This window comes from Pieris brassicae, chromosome 1, assembly GCF_905147105.1.
Source record: "Pieris brassicae chromosome 1, ilPieBrab1.1, whole genome shotgun sequence".
Taxonomy (NCBI): domain Eukaryota; kingdom Metazoa; phylum Arthropoda; class Insecta; order Lepidoptera; family Pieridae; genus Pieris; species Pieris brassicae.
This window is the reverse complement of record NC_059665.1, coordinates 3451578-3468602: the sequence shown is the minus strand read 5'-3', so window position 1 is coordinate 3468602 and position 17025 is coordinate 3451578. Positions and strand designations below refer to the sequence as shown.

The 17025-nt window shown below is 34.0% G+C and overlaps 2 protein-coding genes across 3 annotated transcripts in view; both read right to left on the bottom strand.

Annotated features, from left to right (window-relative positions):
• Positions 1–326: 326 nt before the first annotated feature.
• Positions 327–2634, bottom strand: LOC123714087 (ubiquitin thioesterase OTU1). Its single transcript, XM_045668196.1, has 4 exons — positions 2144–2634; positions 1692–1864; positions 1260–1418; positions 327–947 (listed from the first exon to the last, which is right to left on the bottom strand). Exons 1-4 carry the CDS (start codon positions 2535–2537, stop codon positions 738–740), a joined length of 936 nt encoding a protein of 311 aa, XP_045524152.1. The 5' UTR covers positions 2538–2634; the 3' UTR covers positions 327–737.
• An 8223-nt stretch (positions 2635–10857) lies between these two features.
• LOC123719931 (tolloid-like protein 1) overlaps positions 10858–17025 on the bottom strand; it is a 60805-nt gene continuing 54637 nt past the window's right edge. For both annotated transcript variants that reach the window (XM_045676254.1, XM_045676261.1), the window contains exons 16-20: positions 16662–16888; positions 15969–16083; positions 14854–15034; positions 14330–14580; positions 10858–13441 (exon numbers count right to left, since the gene is read on the bottom strand). In XM_045676254.1, coding sequence (XP_045532210.1) covers positions 13205–13441; positions 14330–14580; positions 14854–15034; positions 15969–16083; positions 16662–16888 — 1011 coding nt within the window. In that variant the 3' untranslated portion in view covers positions 10858–13204. The remainder of the gene's footprint in view (positions 13442–14329; positions 14581–14853; positions 15035–15968; positions 16084–16661; positions 16889–17025) is intronic.

Genomic DNA, 17025 nt, shown 5'->3' with positions numbered 1-17025 from the left:
AAAAAAATCCACCAAACCTTCAGGCTATAATGCTACATAACCTTAATATAAGTAATTGATTAATAAAATGGAAAAGTATTTAAATTATTTTATGTTAAGAGTTCTATTAAAATTTACATATACATTTATCTCTCATTTTTCTAATACTATTAAATTGACCCAGTCTATCTATTGGTTCGAGTTCATTCTTATTAAAACCTATGAGTATTTGTTTAACCCTTAAAGCTGTTTTCTATCAAGTACTAAAAACAAAAGTGAGAAAAAATATAGACTTAAGGACAACCTATGTATAAACACAGAATATAGATTCAAATGGGGTCATTTGCTTCTATATATATGGTGGGTACCCAGCTTTAAAGATTCTACAAACATGATATTTTATTATAGTTACTGTTCTACTATATAAGCACTTGGTGAATTTAAAATGTTAATGGCAGTACTTGTGTCAGTATTGATACTTACAGTTATTCTTCATACAATTCATTTGTGTATCAGTCTCAAAATTAAATTATTTAGCTAAAAAATAAAACAACTTTACTATATATAATGCTTAAATTAATCAATGGTCATAAGTAAAAATAAATCGTTATTATTAAAATAAACAAACTGATGCGTAACAAAATGAAGCTTTTGTAATGTACTTTTCAAACAGCTGTAGCCTAATAATGAGCCAAAAAGAATTTATCTAGGATTTTAGTAAGTGATGTTAGTATGCCCTTTGGCTTGCTCCTTGTATGCTAGACTTCTCCAAAATTAGTATGCATTGTCTCCTTAGCATGTTTCTGTGCTTCGACTTGTCCAGTTAGGAGCTTCTGACAAATCATACACTTTAAAGTGAATTTGTTTAGGTCTGTAAACTGTCTCGAAGATTTGGCTTCTTTTGCTAGTTGTTCAGCTTCTTTGTAGATATCCATATCTTCAGCTGGAAATACAGTTTGAATTCCACCCTAAAAGCAAGTTAATATTTATAAAATGATTTTTAATAAAAAAAAAAGTTGTGCATACACATAGTAATATTTAGTATTTTGTTTTTAACAAAGAACAGAAAAATATTAGATAATGAAAATGCTATGAATAAAATACATATTATCAATTTCTATTTTTATCACAAGTATGACCCATGTTACCATACAGTTCAGAAAAACATCTCAATGTATATAAACTGATTTATAAAGTTTGTCACACTTAATACTCCCACTATTAATTTTAAATATTTAAATCAATAATCCCTTCTCAAAACATTAATTATGTTTACTTACATCTGATTGTTCTAAATACAATGGGTCATAGTGGACACCATCAAACAGTAGAAACACTCGTTGTCCATAATTCTTGTCCTCTCCAAATCTATTGATAATTGCATTTAAGGTGTCTACAACTGCCATTTCTATGCCATAAAATCTAGACAATATTGCTACCTGTAAATATATTTTTTAATTAATGTCGAATTACCTCTAAGAATAAGTTTTGTATTCCATAAAGTGACACATACAACTCGGCATGGGTCTTGAACTTTAAATGTATGTACTATGTATAGTATGTGTTTCGTAATTTTTATGGGTCTAGGAAATGTCGATTTCTCTACAATGTATTTCTTGACTGTACAAACTTGACAACCTTGAGTATCATCTGCTTAACTGCACTCTAACACTGGGAATAACATAATGCAAAATAAAATTATCTGCCATTACCTCAATAGCACCCCCCCAGGAGCTTGGCTGTTGGATCCAAGCACAATATTCAGCATTAGGTTTACCAAGCATAGCCTCATTATAAGTTTCTTGGTCACCAGCTACTTCCATACCTATTATCTGACGCATGAGGGTATGTACAGTTGTATCAACATTTCCATTCAATACAAATCCTACAACATAGACATATTCTCATTTTATACAGAGTTGAGTAAATAAAACAAATTTACATGATGTAGATCCTATTAGATCCTAAAAAAGTCCTTCACTAGGTTTCAGTAAATCAATATTTATTTAATGGGTACATACCATTTCTCATTTCAATTAAATGAAAAAGAACTTAAACTTCAAACAAAAATATTGAATAAAAGGGTAGTTAAATTTCTATGACAAATAGTTTTAAATTATCGAAAAAAAATATATTGTGATAGTACTAACAAATAAAAGGTTACCTATACTAGTGAAGAGGCAAGAGTTATCTGAAGGAACTACTTTCTTCATAAGAATTCCGGGTCTGCAAGGATCATTCGGTTCATGTGGCGCTATTCCATTTTCAACTGGTTTTTTATTTATTGCTTGAGTCGAAGTTTCAGTAGCTGGCACAGATTTCTCCTCAATTATCAAGGTCTCGCCGGATTTTAAACCAATCTCACTTAATTTTTTCTCATCGTTACTAATATCTAAAGGTTTGGGTGGATACCCTAATAAGACGCTTATTCTCTCACAACTTACATTCGTTACACTAGAAAGATACATTTTTAGTTCACCCACAGTACTTTCAGAGGTCAAGTCTTTTAATAACTGCTGACCGTTTTTACTTTTCACTCTAATAGCTAAGGATGCCATATTTTAAATATATGTATCACAATTTTTTATAAAAAAAATTATTAAGAAAGTAATTTTATAAGAAAGAAGTATTCACAAAAGACTGGAAATAGGTAAATAAAATAATAACATTGCGTTACGTAGACATTTATTTTGACGTAAATTTAATATGACAACTGACAATTGGCATTACGCCAGTGCGTAAAACTTAGAACCAGAAAATTTGCGGCCCGATTTTTTCTCCCTTTACATTTATATTTTTGGTAGTCTATAATGGAGAAACGCCCTCCAGACCCCCCTGATCCTCTGGATAGAGTGGAATCAATGGATTTATCCTCCCCAGAGCTCCCCAACCTGGTGACAAACGCATACTCAATACTATCAATGAAGGTTTAGCGGAACCTTCCAAAAAACCAATGACTGATGTTCGGTCATCTGCTGATGACGTCAACCCTGGCTTTTACTCCCATCCATCACTCACTGACTCACATAAGTCATACCATATCAATGACAAAGGCCCTTTTTTGGTCCACGTTTCTTGCCCTGAATCAGACTCGTCCTCTGGTTCATCAATCCGTTCAATTAAATTTGGTCACTTTTTAATAAAAAACAAAGTATCCAATATTGATCAAAATGGTGTAAAGAAAATAGGGCCGTAACAGAATATCTGTTAAGTTTAAGTCGGTCTTAGATGCTAATAATTTTATGTCTAATCCCATTGTGCCTTCCAACAATTATTCTGTTACCATTCTTAATTACAATGTTTTCCGTATGGTCCTTGTTAAAGGTGTCCCAGCTGATTGGTCGATGCAGGAATTTGTTGAAACGTTAGAAATTCCTGAAGGTTTTGGTATAGTCCTCAAGGCTCGACGCCTTAATCGCAAGTTGAACTCAACTGAATGGTCAAATTACATGGACTCCAACGCAAACTGTGGTTTTGACTTTTCAAAGACAATGACTTCCGGAGACAGTATTCTCCTGCCATAATTCCGTCCCCATTGAAACTTACCAACGTAATCTAGCCTATTCTGGCGATGATTGTAGTATCCATGAATCAGAATCCCTATGTTTATTTTGCACTGCCTCTCACTATGCCACCAACAAAGCATGTCCTGAACATAATAGACAAAGAAATATAAAATATTGTATGTCTCCTATATATATCCTATCAGGAAACATCAGCTCGCTTTAGAGGCTTACCTCAAGGTTCGGTTTTGAGTCCACTTCTGTACAATATTTACTCCTATGATCTGAAGCTTGTTGTGAATTCCTTCTGTCAGATCCTTCAATACGCGGACGATGTAGCCTTATACTTTTCATCAAATTCAATTGAAGAGGCATCATCACGCCTAAATTCGGCTCTGGATTACTTGGGTGATTTGTTAAATGATCATGGTCTCTCTATTTCTGTGTCCAAATGTTCGGCAGTCACGTTTACTACAAAATACAAGGTTCCTCAATGTAACATTTCATATAAAGGGTCCCCCATACCTACTTGTAAGCATGTAAAATTTTTAGGCCTTATTTTAGACTCAAAGTTAAACGGTGTTCCTCTTTTCAACCACGTGATTTAAAAAAGTGGGAAGGGTGTAAACGTTCTCCGTACGTTATCCGGTGTAAGGGACCACTTCCTTACTTGCAAAAGCTTTTATACAATGCTGTGGTACGAAGCAATTTTGATTACTTTAGCAATTAGATTATTAGCTTTAGATTATTTTAGCAATTTTGATGCTCTTCCGTTTGGATTTCGCTTAGAGTAGTCGTGTATAAAACCCAACCCGTGTTTAATTAAATTGAAAAAGTTTCAAAATTCTAATAAATAAAATAGTTGAAAGTACTAGGATAACAGTGCATCATAGGAGTAGCCACCATTCTTTTAAGTCACCGCCCACTTGCTGCCGCCCCCAACGCATACGCAAGTTGCAGGAAGGAGTGTCAACCAAGGCCACACCCCCGACCAGTGACTAAATACAAGACATATCTCCTTGCCATTTCTGCGCTCTTGGTATAAAGATCAAGGTAACACACAATGAATACCTCAATGAATAATAATTCCCTGGAAAAATCTACGTCAGAGCCTAACTTACAGGAACAAGAAGAGCATACCTTTGTCACTTCTAGGCAAAAACGTAAAAGGTTTGCAAAAACACACAGTGAGGAAATTTCTGACTTTAGGAAAGAAATGAAAAATATTATTACCTCGTGGGGAGAGAAACATCAAAAGCAAATGGACAAGCTATTCCCAATGATTTCTGCCCTTAATCTGAGCAACTCAAATATAGAAAAGTCAATTACTTTCCTAGCAGAGCAAAATTTAGAATTAAAAAAAAAATTGAGTCATTCGAAATAGAGATAAAAAAACGCGATGAACAAATTTTGATATTAGAACATAAATTAGAAGATACCGCCAGACAACAAAAGAAGACAACTATTGAGATGAGAAATGTACCTCTGGAAGGTAAAGAATCTAAAGAGGACCTCATTAAACTAATGTCAAACCTTGCGCAAAATATAAAATCTGAAATCAACAAAGAGGACATAAGGGATATATATAAAACAAGGAGAAACTCTTCTACAAAAACAATTGTAATCGAACTAACCTCTACGGTTACAAGAGACAAACTGCTCTATGCAGCTAAGAAGTTTAACACTGGCCCAACCAACAAACTCTGTGCTAAACACCTCGGACTTAAGAAAGACCCCGATGTACCGATCTTCATCTCGGAATCACTAACGCAGAAGGCAAGTAGGCTTTACTTTCTAGCTCGAGACGTGAAGAGAGTGAAGAAATACAAGTACTGTTGGACGGCCATAGGACTTTTATATCTTCGAAAAGACGACACCTCTACCATTCTACAAATTACAAATGAGGCCCAAATTCAAAACCTAATGAACTTAGACTGACTAATCGGGATACTTATTCTGTGTCAACCATTATTTGTACCATTTTGTATCCCACTTTCTTGTGTACTAATTTCAGGTACTATAACTAATTCTAATGTTTTCTACTTAAGTTTATGTAACTCATATGTACTGTCTTGTCAACTCACCTCTCTCAACTCATGTGCTGACGTACACTCCTCTCATACTCTCTATGTAAATAATCTTGAACATCTACACATAACTGCTAACTTTTTCACAATAATGCCTCAATACCTACCATTGCATAAACACATCAAAGTAAAATTACATGATTTCCAATTCCTAATACATACCCTATCCTGTTTCATCTTACCTTGCTTCCTGCTGGTTCCTCACTTATGGAAAAAGCCATATTCAAATACAACTCACAGCCCCCTGGGCCTTACCAAACTCAGAAATGGATAGGTACTTTCAAGATTTAGACAAAACATCTAATTTCTCCTCAACTCTCTGTTTACCTGAAGAGCTCAAAAATTTCATTCCAACCCGAAAACAGGGATATTATATTCTAACCCAAAATATACGAAGTGTTTATAAGAACTCGGATGACTTAGATTTAAACTTAGAGCTGCTTGATTTATCTACAGACCCGGATATAATTATTCTAACAGAATGTAGACTTCACCACGATAAACCCCTCCCTATCAAAAAAGGCTATCAGGCCCATCATACAACAAAAAAACAAACTCAAAACGATGGTGTAGTTATTTATCTCAAAGATAACATTGAACACTCCGAGCAAGAACTAGACTTATACGGAGCTTCTGGCATGCTTATCAAAATACAAAACCTAACCATACTCGGAATCTACCGATCACATACAAACAGCAACAAAAAGAAATTTACTGAATCAGTGACTAAATACCTAGAAGATAACTCCCTGACTAAAAATATTATAATACTAGGCGATATTAATACAAACATTTTAGATGAATCTACTGACTTGGACGGTACTGACTATCTAACACACCTCTCGGGATTAGGGCTGATTCCAGGACACCGCTTACCAACCAGAGACAAAAACTGTCTAGATCATGCTATGCTTAACCTTGACCCTAAATGTTTTTCAGCAAAAGTAGCCGTTTTAAGAACTACAATAACTGACCACTCAGCTGTGTTCTTATACATATCCAAACACACGACTTCGACCGAAGTTAGTAAATATAATACCATAACCGACTATGAAAGTGCAGTATCCACCCTGACGCAAACCGACCTCTCTCATCTATTAACAATCGATAATCCCAATGATTTAACGCAAAAACTGACTGATATCATTACACAGATTCTTGAGGCAAACACTAAAATAAAAACTATCCCAAAAACCAAGCTTTGTTTAAAGCCCTGGATTACACCCGGTGTTCTGAAATGCATAAGACACAGGAATAAACTCCAATTCCAACTCAAAGCAGACTCTAGTAACGACCTACTCCAGATAACATACAGACGTTATCGTAACTACTGCAACAATTTAATCAAAAATCTGAAGCGCAAGTATTATCGTGACCTATTATCTAAAACAAGCAATAATACTAAAACCCTCTGGAATGCAATTAAAGAAATAAGTAATCTACACAAATCAAGAAACAATAATTTAGAACTTATGCAAATAAAGCCTACCATAGAAACATCACTTGCTCATATAAATAACTATTTTGCAAATATAGGTCAACTATTAGCAAAAGAACTACCATCCACCCCAAGAAACTTCGACTTCCAGTCTAACAATAAGACGCAATTAACATCAATAGGAATTCTTGACACTGAACCCAATGAAATCTCTGCTATAATAAAAAACCTTAAATCAGAAAGTGCAACTGGAATAGATAATATTTCCAACCGCTTCTTAAAACTAGCATCACCATTACTTTCTCCTATTATCTCTCAATTATGCAATGTATGTTATAAAACCGGTGTCTTCCCTACCATTCTTAAGAGTTCAATTATCCATCCAATCTTCAAAAGTGGTGATAAAAAAGACATCAGTAACTACCGCCCAATCTCTATCTTAACAGCTATATCCAAAATCCTAGAAAAAACTATTAACTCAAGAATAATATCCTACCTTAATAAATACAATCTCCTCTCACCAACACAATTTGGTTTTCGGTCAAATTGTAGTACTGAAGATGCTATCCTAGCCGTTATAAATTACCTAGTTGAACGCCTTGACCGGAAACAAAAGTGTCTTACACTATTTATCGACCGGCGTCCCTCAGGGTTCGGTTTTAGGGCCAACGCTGTTCTTGATATATGTCAATGAAATGTGCAATACCAAAATCAATAAAGGTATCATCACTTGTTATGCTGATGACATGGCACTAACTTTTTATGGGGATACATGGGAGGAAACTTATAAAAACGCTGAAGCGGATCTTCACAAACTTAACGCGCACTTAACCAGCAGTCAGCTAACTATTAATCCATCTAAAACTAACTTCATAACTTTTGCTATACGTGATAAGAGCCAACCCCCCTCCAATCTTAACATAAAATTACACAAACTAAATTGCAATTGTAGTGAAGACTGCGGCTGTGACACGCTGCTTAGGGTGAAACAGATTAAATACTTAGGTGTGATTATTGACCAAAATCTAAACTGGCACGCCCATGTTGATGCAGTAATAAAAAGGATACGTAGGTTAAGCTGGATTTTTTGCAATCTACGTCATGTAGCGGAACCAAACATCATATATACCGTGTATAAAGCATTAGTTCAATCTGTTATCACCTACTGTATCACAGTGTGGGGTGGTTGTGCGAAAACCAAAGTTCTAGCACTTGAAAGAGCTCAGAGAGCAATTATAAAAATAATGTTACTAAAAAATAAAAGTTTTCCAACTGAAGAGTTGTACAAGTCTTGCAAACTACTGACCATACGCTAGCTCTATATTCTCCGTTGTGTCCTTAGGAGACACGCAACCTCTCCACATAAAACAGACACACCTCAAAAAAGGACCCAACATAATATAATAAGCTACACAATTTGCAAGACAATCTTTGCACGTAAGCAATACAACAATCGCTCAGCTTATCTCTATAATAGTTTAAATAAAACCCTTAGCTTTCATAATCTTACATACCATAAATGTAAAACAACTTTAAACCATTGGCTCGGTACACTTAACTACAACAAAACAGAAGCATTGTTAAATCATCTAATATAATTTTTTTCCTTAATCCATCTTTTCATGCAACACGCGCACACATTTGTTTCGTCTTTCACAAACACATTACATTTACATAGTCATCATAATATATTCATATATTTGTTTATTTTTATTTATTTATTTTTCTTTTTTTTAAACCAATTGTGTTGGTTGATTTAAAGAAGAGCGAAGCTTCCCTGTCACAGGTCTCTGACTTACTAGGGAGGCCTCTATCTGAATTGTATTGTACATATATCTGAACAAATAAAGAATTTTGAATTTTTGAATTTTGATTACGGCACCTTCCTTTTCGATCCTGGGAACAAGCAAGCCCTTGACAAAATTTACAAAATTCAATCGAAATTTTTACGCATCATCCTTGGTACTATGAAATCCTCACCCATTAGTGCTCTCCAAAAAAAAAGTGCTGACTGGGCCTTGTATTTACTAATCCCGTTGAAATTTTCCCTAGTAACCCTTATTTTTAAATAGTTGCGAACCCCTCATTTTTGATCCTAAAATAATTTTTGGAATTCCAAACTTTGGAATTGAAAAAGAATCCCTCCAAGGTTCCATCTGTTTCGGGAAAAAAATTCAAGAGACTGTCAGGGTTGGTTACCGATGTATACTGATGCCTCCAAGTTTCCCAGTAATGAGTGCAGTGGTGCGTCAGTATGGGTCCCTTCATTTAAAATAGTATTGAGTTATAAACTTCCTCCTTTGATCTCCGTATTTTCAGGTGAAGCTTTTGCAATCCTGGAAGCTGTTTTGTATGCTGAGTCCCACAATCTGATCAGAGTTTTAAAAAAAATCCGATTCTCGCAGCTGCTTACAGGAAATCCTTTCCAATCCATACAACATAATACAATTTTAAAAATAAGAGAAGGTAGGCGTAGTAAAAATAAATTCACATTGTACTTATTTGGATACCTAGCCATTGTGGTACAGCGGGTAATGAAACTGCTGACTTGTGCAAAAGGTACTATTTTCTGCGGACCTTGTGAGCATCCTAACATCTCAGTCCATGACCTAACAGCTCTTGCGTACTCCCACCTTTTAAAATCCTGGGCTACCGATTGGCAATCTTCTAGAGAAAAAACTGGCAGACACTATGCTAATATTCAATGTTCAATACCTTCTTCGACGTGGTTTTTTAAACATAGTTTTTTAAGCTAAAGGGTCACGTCTATAATCTGTCGTCTTCGTAGGGACACGCTTGTACTCACGTTCACCTAGCCAAAATTAAAATTAAAGACAGTTGTTCTCTCTGTGAGTATGATATGGACGAAGGCTCGCCAGACCATATATTTTTTAACTGTTCTTTAATTAATGACTCTTTATTTGACCATCTTCCTTCAAATTTCCCTCGTCCATGTAACCTTAACTTCCTACTTTCCCTCCCATCCAGCTTTGTCGTTAAAATTTTAGGGAAATTTATTTCTGTTAATAAGTTAAAATTATAAATAAGATTCTCCCCTCCATACTTTATAGTATATATGTTAACCTCTTGTATATGGTATTATATGTCTGTGTGTGTCGTCTTTATTGTGTCTTCATCTTTGTTTCAGGTAACTCTGCTTAGATTAAATTCAATTTATCAAAACTATCCTCACCGTGTTTGACCTAGAACGCGACATTGGCGGAATTGTGATTTACACTGAAGTCGCCATTAAAAAAATCAAGTGAAGTGAAGTGATTTGCGGCCAGCAGCTTTCATTTTTCATTAAATCATTCATCTTCTTTTACGTAGTATATGTATTTACTAGATAATAATTTTTGGTACATTTCCTTTTACTTTTTGATTGAGTTGAAATTTACCATATACAAATAATAAGTTTGTGTTTTATAATGTATTCGTAAACTGACTGATCATTTCTATATAGAATCTATAAATATAAAGTATTTTAAATGTAATAAGGCGAGACCATGTCCATTAACTGTATATTATCGTAAAACAACCATCAACAAAGACTGTGAATTTCTGCTTTTTTCTCCACTCGCAGAAAACTTTAAATTTAGAGGACCCTTCTCCTATAGAAGTTTTGGGGCGCTCCAACAAACCTTCGTTAGTGTCCTTCATTATCGTCAGTGAAGGCTTGTTACTGAACCGCATCCGTGGGAAACAGAGCAGTACAGTGTCTCACTGTTTTCGATAATTTAACTCTCGATAATTTTTGACGTATCGTACTTATTTATTTATAATGTTATATAATAGTTTACTCGGCGCAACTTAACTAAATATGTGGATTAAAAATTAAAGACATTTTATGGGTATTACATTTATTTTATTTAAAAAATTATAACATTCTACGTATTTGTATTATTTTTACATAAAATACCTACATGCTAGATCTTAATAAGTAACTTTTGGCACTGTAAACTAGATAGGTATAACCAAAAATCCGATAACGTCCATATTTGCATAATAGCAATATTACGCAAAATTTCAGTAGCTATAAATGCTTTTCTGATTACGATTTCAAAATTGAGATTTTCGATGACGTATCTATTGAGTTCGACCATTTTGAAAGAGTAGCCATTCAGGCTAGATTGTTTCACGCATTGGAAATTCGTATCGGTTTTGCAATTTAGCCCTATAGGTTTTTTTAGTACTTTATATCTGACGAGTTAGTTACTTAACAAAATTACTACGAATCAAATTTGAAAATGGAAAGATGGTTGAAATTGACTTCTCTGAATTATTATTGAACACTTATAGAAACGTCCTATTTTCTACGTATTATAATTTATCCTATACAATAATATTGTCACATTATTATGATTCTAAATTGTGCTTAGATCAACACCTAGTCGAATATTTTGGTCTACTGAAACATGATTGAAATATATTATTATTAATTATATTATATTATACAGGCTTACATAAGCATACTTGATATGGGATTACGAAAACGTTTATTTACTAATCAATTTAACAATAATAGTTCAACGGGTCGTTCGTTAAAAATAACAAAATTTGTCATGCAATACAACTGAAACCTAGACATCACACTTTTAAATAAAATTGAATTAACAATTATTAAACAATCAAAATGATCTATGAAAACATTATTAATAATTCTGTCATTGTAAAAAATAAATTCCGTAATAGATTCAGCAATTTTTACGGAAATTTAGGAATGCAATTAAAATTACAAAAGTATGATAACGACTAGGAAAATGGCGAAATTTGGCATAATGTAAAGGATATTTCAAAAGTGAGTTCATAGTTATATAGTAATCTCTACCATGAGGTTAAAAAGTAATATTTTTATGAAAAATTAAGCTAAACAAAACACTTAAATTCAGAAACAAGTGATTGATGCCCAAACGTCAAAAATATATTGTATTATAATTTTAACAGTAAGTCTATTACAACATGACATACATTAAATGATAATGGACACGCATAGAAGATATTATTATTCCAATACAATTTCATATTATAATAGTATTACGTTCAACAAGAAGTTTACGCTAGATATACTTTAAGTGTTTGTATATGGTTGTTCTGACATACAATTTCTTAGGTCCATACAAAAAATTATTATTATTACTTTTAATGTCTGTTTTGCGTTCCTGTCAACCTTACGGTGCTACCAATACCATAAAGTATATTAAAATGTCAATATAAATTATAAGATACAAATAAGTACAACTTAGAATATTAAAAGTATTACAATGAAGTATTTACTGTACAAAAATCGAATAGAAATTATTCTTTGGTACGAATATGCAACATAAACTATTCTAACATACAAATATTTTCTCATGACTTAATGATTTTCTATGAGTATTTTAAACCAATAGGCAGTTCTAGTTATCTTATGTACATTAAAATGCAGTCAAATTGAAAAGTTAACTAATTAATAAATAGTTAAGTAAAATAAACATTTGAAAATGCAGTCTTAAAACTAAAATTCGAAAACAGAACACACGTGGTATGCACCTGTTGTGAAAATTATATTCCGGTTCTACTCGGGATCGTTTATTGATTTTTTCTTTATGGTTTATCTTTAAACAACGGTGCAATTCAGGTACGACTTTAATGCCCGAAATTTAGTAATTTATAGGCGCAATTGAATTGCTTGGAAATATAATTTGTATTACTGCTGTAAAGAAATATTCTGAAAATTGTGATAATTTTAAGACAAAGAAAAGTTATTGGATTAAAACGCGAATATACCGTTGCAAAATTATTTTTGTAACGAATAAAACTGCCTAAAAAATTCACCATGATTCCATTATGACACACACATAAAATTAAGTAATTTTGCTGATAAGCGAATCTGAACTGGACATGGATTCTGTCATGAACTGGATGGCGACGGCTTGATGATGATGAGCAAGAGAAAAATTAAACAGACCAAATGGAAAAATAAACATGAAGTGAGGAACTAATGATTACAATGCCAACACGAATGATATTTAATTATTGTCTGAAGTTATAAAATTAATTTTAACGCGTTAAAATTAACGCGTTTTAATCCGGCAAAATGAAAATGACTCACTTCAAACAGTAATATTGCCCTAATACGGTCGATGAACGAACACAGACTTCGTGCGTTTTGTGTTCCTATGGGGTCGCCTGTGTCTAGGATGACGTAATGGCCACCGTCACGTAGGCCGTCTGACATATCTCGTCGACCCTCGTAGGCCCCTCCCCACCACGAGGGGAGGCATCTGTTCATCCTCTTCCTCATCATCTTCCCCACCTTCGGAGCTGTCCTCCCCACTCCATACATCTGGCTTCACGGCTTGGTACGACGCGGAAAAGCCTTTGAATACGATGGAATCGTCCGTACGGAATTTCACAAGTAATGCTTCGGTTGTTGATACAATTTCTGGAGGCATCTGTTGGTATGAATTAATGCATTTCAGTAAAACACATGTATTTATAAAAAAAAAATATTTTTTTGATTGAAATACATAGTTTTTATAATTTTAAACTTTTTACTAACACCGATACGGTGAAAGAAATCATCGTGAGGCAAGCATGCCTTAAACCCAGACAGTCGACGGAGTGTGTAGCTGATCACCTATCTCACTAAATACTTGCCTACTGTAATGGGATACTATTAGGAAAAAACAAATACAGATAACAAATACAGATATCTGAGGCACATACCATAATGTTATAGCGTCTATGATTTGTTTTTATTTTAATATGCGATGGACTATAGAAATTGTCCCAGTTCTAGTGAGACATAACAATCTTTAAAATTGCTATGATCGATTTAGATTTTAAGGAAATCCTACACAATATTCTATTTGACATTATGAAAATAAAGTGTTGTACGTCAGTCACGTGACACAAAATGGTCACAGATTAGACATAGAAATATGTCTTCGCCTGAGTAACTGTTAGGTTACATAACGAAGTTAAGCTACTTATCTATATTTTAGTTTATAATTAAAAGCGCAAACCAAACTTTAGCAATTATCGCCAATCACACTTGAATCCCAAATCCCACACTCATAAATTGTATTATATCATTATTTGTTTCCGATAATGTCCTACAATTATATTCTTTATAGGTTATATAAGTGTCACTTAGATTTAAGAACCCTTCAACAAGTATAGTTAGTTTTTATCCACTACACCTAATTTTGTATTAGTTATAAGCTCATATTTTAAACGAGAATAATAAATAACCATTGGGTGTAGGTTCTTTAGTCACCAACTAATAATTTAAAATTGTTTTTAAACCTTGGCATAGCGCATGGCAGCGGTTAACTCACCTTAGTTCCACAATAATTTCCATACGGCCCAACGCTTCCTTCTAATCCTCCTAGGATTTGGACAAAGTCATAACCGCAGTTGGCCTCTGGTTCCAACTCGAATGTGAGGAATGTGAGTCTAACGAATTGGCCCACAGGTGCCACAATACTCCAATCGCAGTTGGCATGGGACTCATATGAATCGTGACCATATCGAGCGTGAGAATATAAATGTTTAACTGAGTCAGTTGCACTTAGGTAGCCGCCACATGCTGAAAAGAACGAGTGATATTTGTTAACCGTCTTGCTTACCGTGTATCAAATATCTAGTTTGTAGGCCACATAATTTCGTGTTTCACGTCAATATTGGCGTTGTTTGTTCTTGTGACTGCATTGTTAACTTATTATTGAGTCAATTATTGATATATCAATGTAAGACGTAAAATATCAATGATTTTTTTTAGAATTAAATATATTTATCAAAGTTTAAAACGGCTTATTGTTAGAACGTTAGATGTATAAAACAAGGTTAAACAATTACCAACCAGTGGAATAAGTAGCGAAGAAACCCTTCCTCTGTACGGAGGCATCAGACTTAAATACCACATACATGAGGTTCTGTGAAGCGACTACAGGGTGTGGCAACTTGCTGCCACAGAATCGACCCAACGTCTTCTCATCAGCTGATGCACCGTCGTAAATCGTTACATGGTCGTACGTGCATTCCTGGTAATAAGAGTTTGCTAACTACATCGTCATAATGTGCGTGCGTGACCGTGTTGGTACGAAAAGCAACACGCTATGCTCTGCTATGCACACTAAACGGCCCATATACATCTCGCACTTGCGAGAACTCGAAAACGGCAAATTACGGGGGGGGGGGCGTCGGGCGAAAAAGTGACTTATAAACTTAGTAATTGATCGGATTTTCTTCATTCAGAAATATTAAAGACTATTTTGAATAAATTTCTGTATATCATAAGTAAAATTAATCATAAAGCAAGCAATAAAAATACAATATAATTTTAAAAAATGTAGTTGATATAATATTTTAGAGGTGGAGTGTATCTGTATGTATCGTCCCTCGATTAAGGACGAACTCCCGAAAGCATCGACAACAATTGAGTAATAAAGTACTTTAAATTTTATATTATGAAATTCTTCTTATTTTATAATTACTGCCAGTTCAAATCAAGGGCGTAGAACGGAAGAGAAGAACTGGTAATAAATTCTCCGCCACTGTTTTTAATTGCCAGGTTTTTGTTTTATACAGCGTTTGTAAGGAGCTGCAACCATTACACCATGTTGCACATAACATCTTAAGAAATTAATAGTAATAAAATAAATTAAAAACAAAGATTTACTCAATGTAGGCAGCACAGATATGAGTCTAAAAGTGTTGCCCGTTTTGAAAAATGGTGCGTCAACACACAACAAACTATACATTCATTAAATATTATAGCTAACTCTAACCGATAGCATTGATTGGGTACTGATTGTAAAGTGAATACAGATATACCCAAAAGATCTTTAGTTTTTAAAATCTAGTTGTTTAAATTTATTGTGGCTAAATATAAACTCATAGTATTTATTGTAATATTTATTTTTGATAAAATAATATGAAAGCCGTCTTATCAAACTATTTACATATGTGACTGACCTGATGTGGCTCCAATTCAAATACATTGAATATCAATTTGATACGATGTCCGGGTGTCGTAGAAAATTGCCACACGCAGTCTTTACGGGACGGATATGAGTCGGGATAGTTTGGACTGCCGACATAAAAATGATTGGGTTTTAGTTTGTGTTTAATATCGCTTGTACGGTGAAGAACATCATAAGGAAACTGGGCATGCCTTATACCCAAAAAGTCGACAGTATTTATCAGGCTAATTACCTACTTGGTTATGAGAAAAAAACAAATGATCACGAAACATGACAGACATTTAAGACCGCGACCTTAAAGGCTGGCACGCCACTAGTTTTTTTTAGTTTAAAAGTAGATTTATTTATTAGAAATAACAGTATATTATTATAAATAAATTATAACTCTGTAGACTAGGGATTGAGCTTAAGGACTTCCCGTAGAACATTTTTTTGAAGCTTTTTAGCTTTTTGGCCAACTTATATAGTTTTAATATCTTAGGGGGTTTACTTTTACCTTTGTAAAATTTTACTGAAGAGAATAAGTCTTAATAAAAATAAAATAACGTTGTAAAATACCAGTGGCGCTACAACCCTTAGACTTTGTCTCAATTTCCTATATTTGTTTCCTGATCATTTTTTTCTTATGAAGGAAAAGGTATTTTACATTAATTCCTTCTGTTCACTTAATCATGGGTTTCCTCACCTGAAAATAGTCCCATGTGGGTGCGTTATATCATGCTTACACCCGCCCTCTTTGCAATCGTGTTTATTGGGGTGTAACGTGAAGCCACTATGACAAGCGCACTCATAACCTCCCAGCGTGTTATGACACTCGTGCTGACATCCGCCATTATTGTCCGAGCATTCGTCTACGTCTATGTAATACGCTGCAGCGAAACCTGAGTGATGGACTGATGTGTCTGATGTAAACTGAAATCGATTTTTATAGATAATTGAATGAAAAGTCCTACTTGGTAGTTTAAGTTCTGACAGAGCTTATAAACTTTTTTTTAAATTCGAATTAAAATTGAAGTTCAGTATATTCAATAAAAATAATATTTACTTTC

What these genes read in the sequence shown, in the direction of transcription:
- LOC123714087 (XM_045668196.1), bottom strand. Translation starts at nt 2,537, where the DNA reads ATGGCATCCTTAGCTATTAGAGTGAAAAGTAAAAACGGTCAGCAGTTA. An exon ending in CCTGGGGGGGTGCTATTGAG is followed by an intron (nt 1,419 to 1,691) that starts GTAATGGCAGAT and finishes ATATATTTACAG; the next exon opens with GTAGCAATATTGTCTAGATT. An exon ending in TGTATTTAGAACAATCAGAT is followed by an intron (nt 948 to 1,259) that starts GTAAGTAAACAT and finishes ACTTGCTTTTAG; the next exon opens with GGTGGAATTCAAACTGTATT.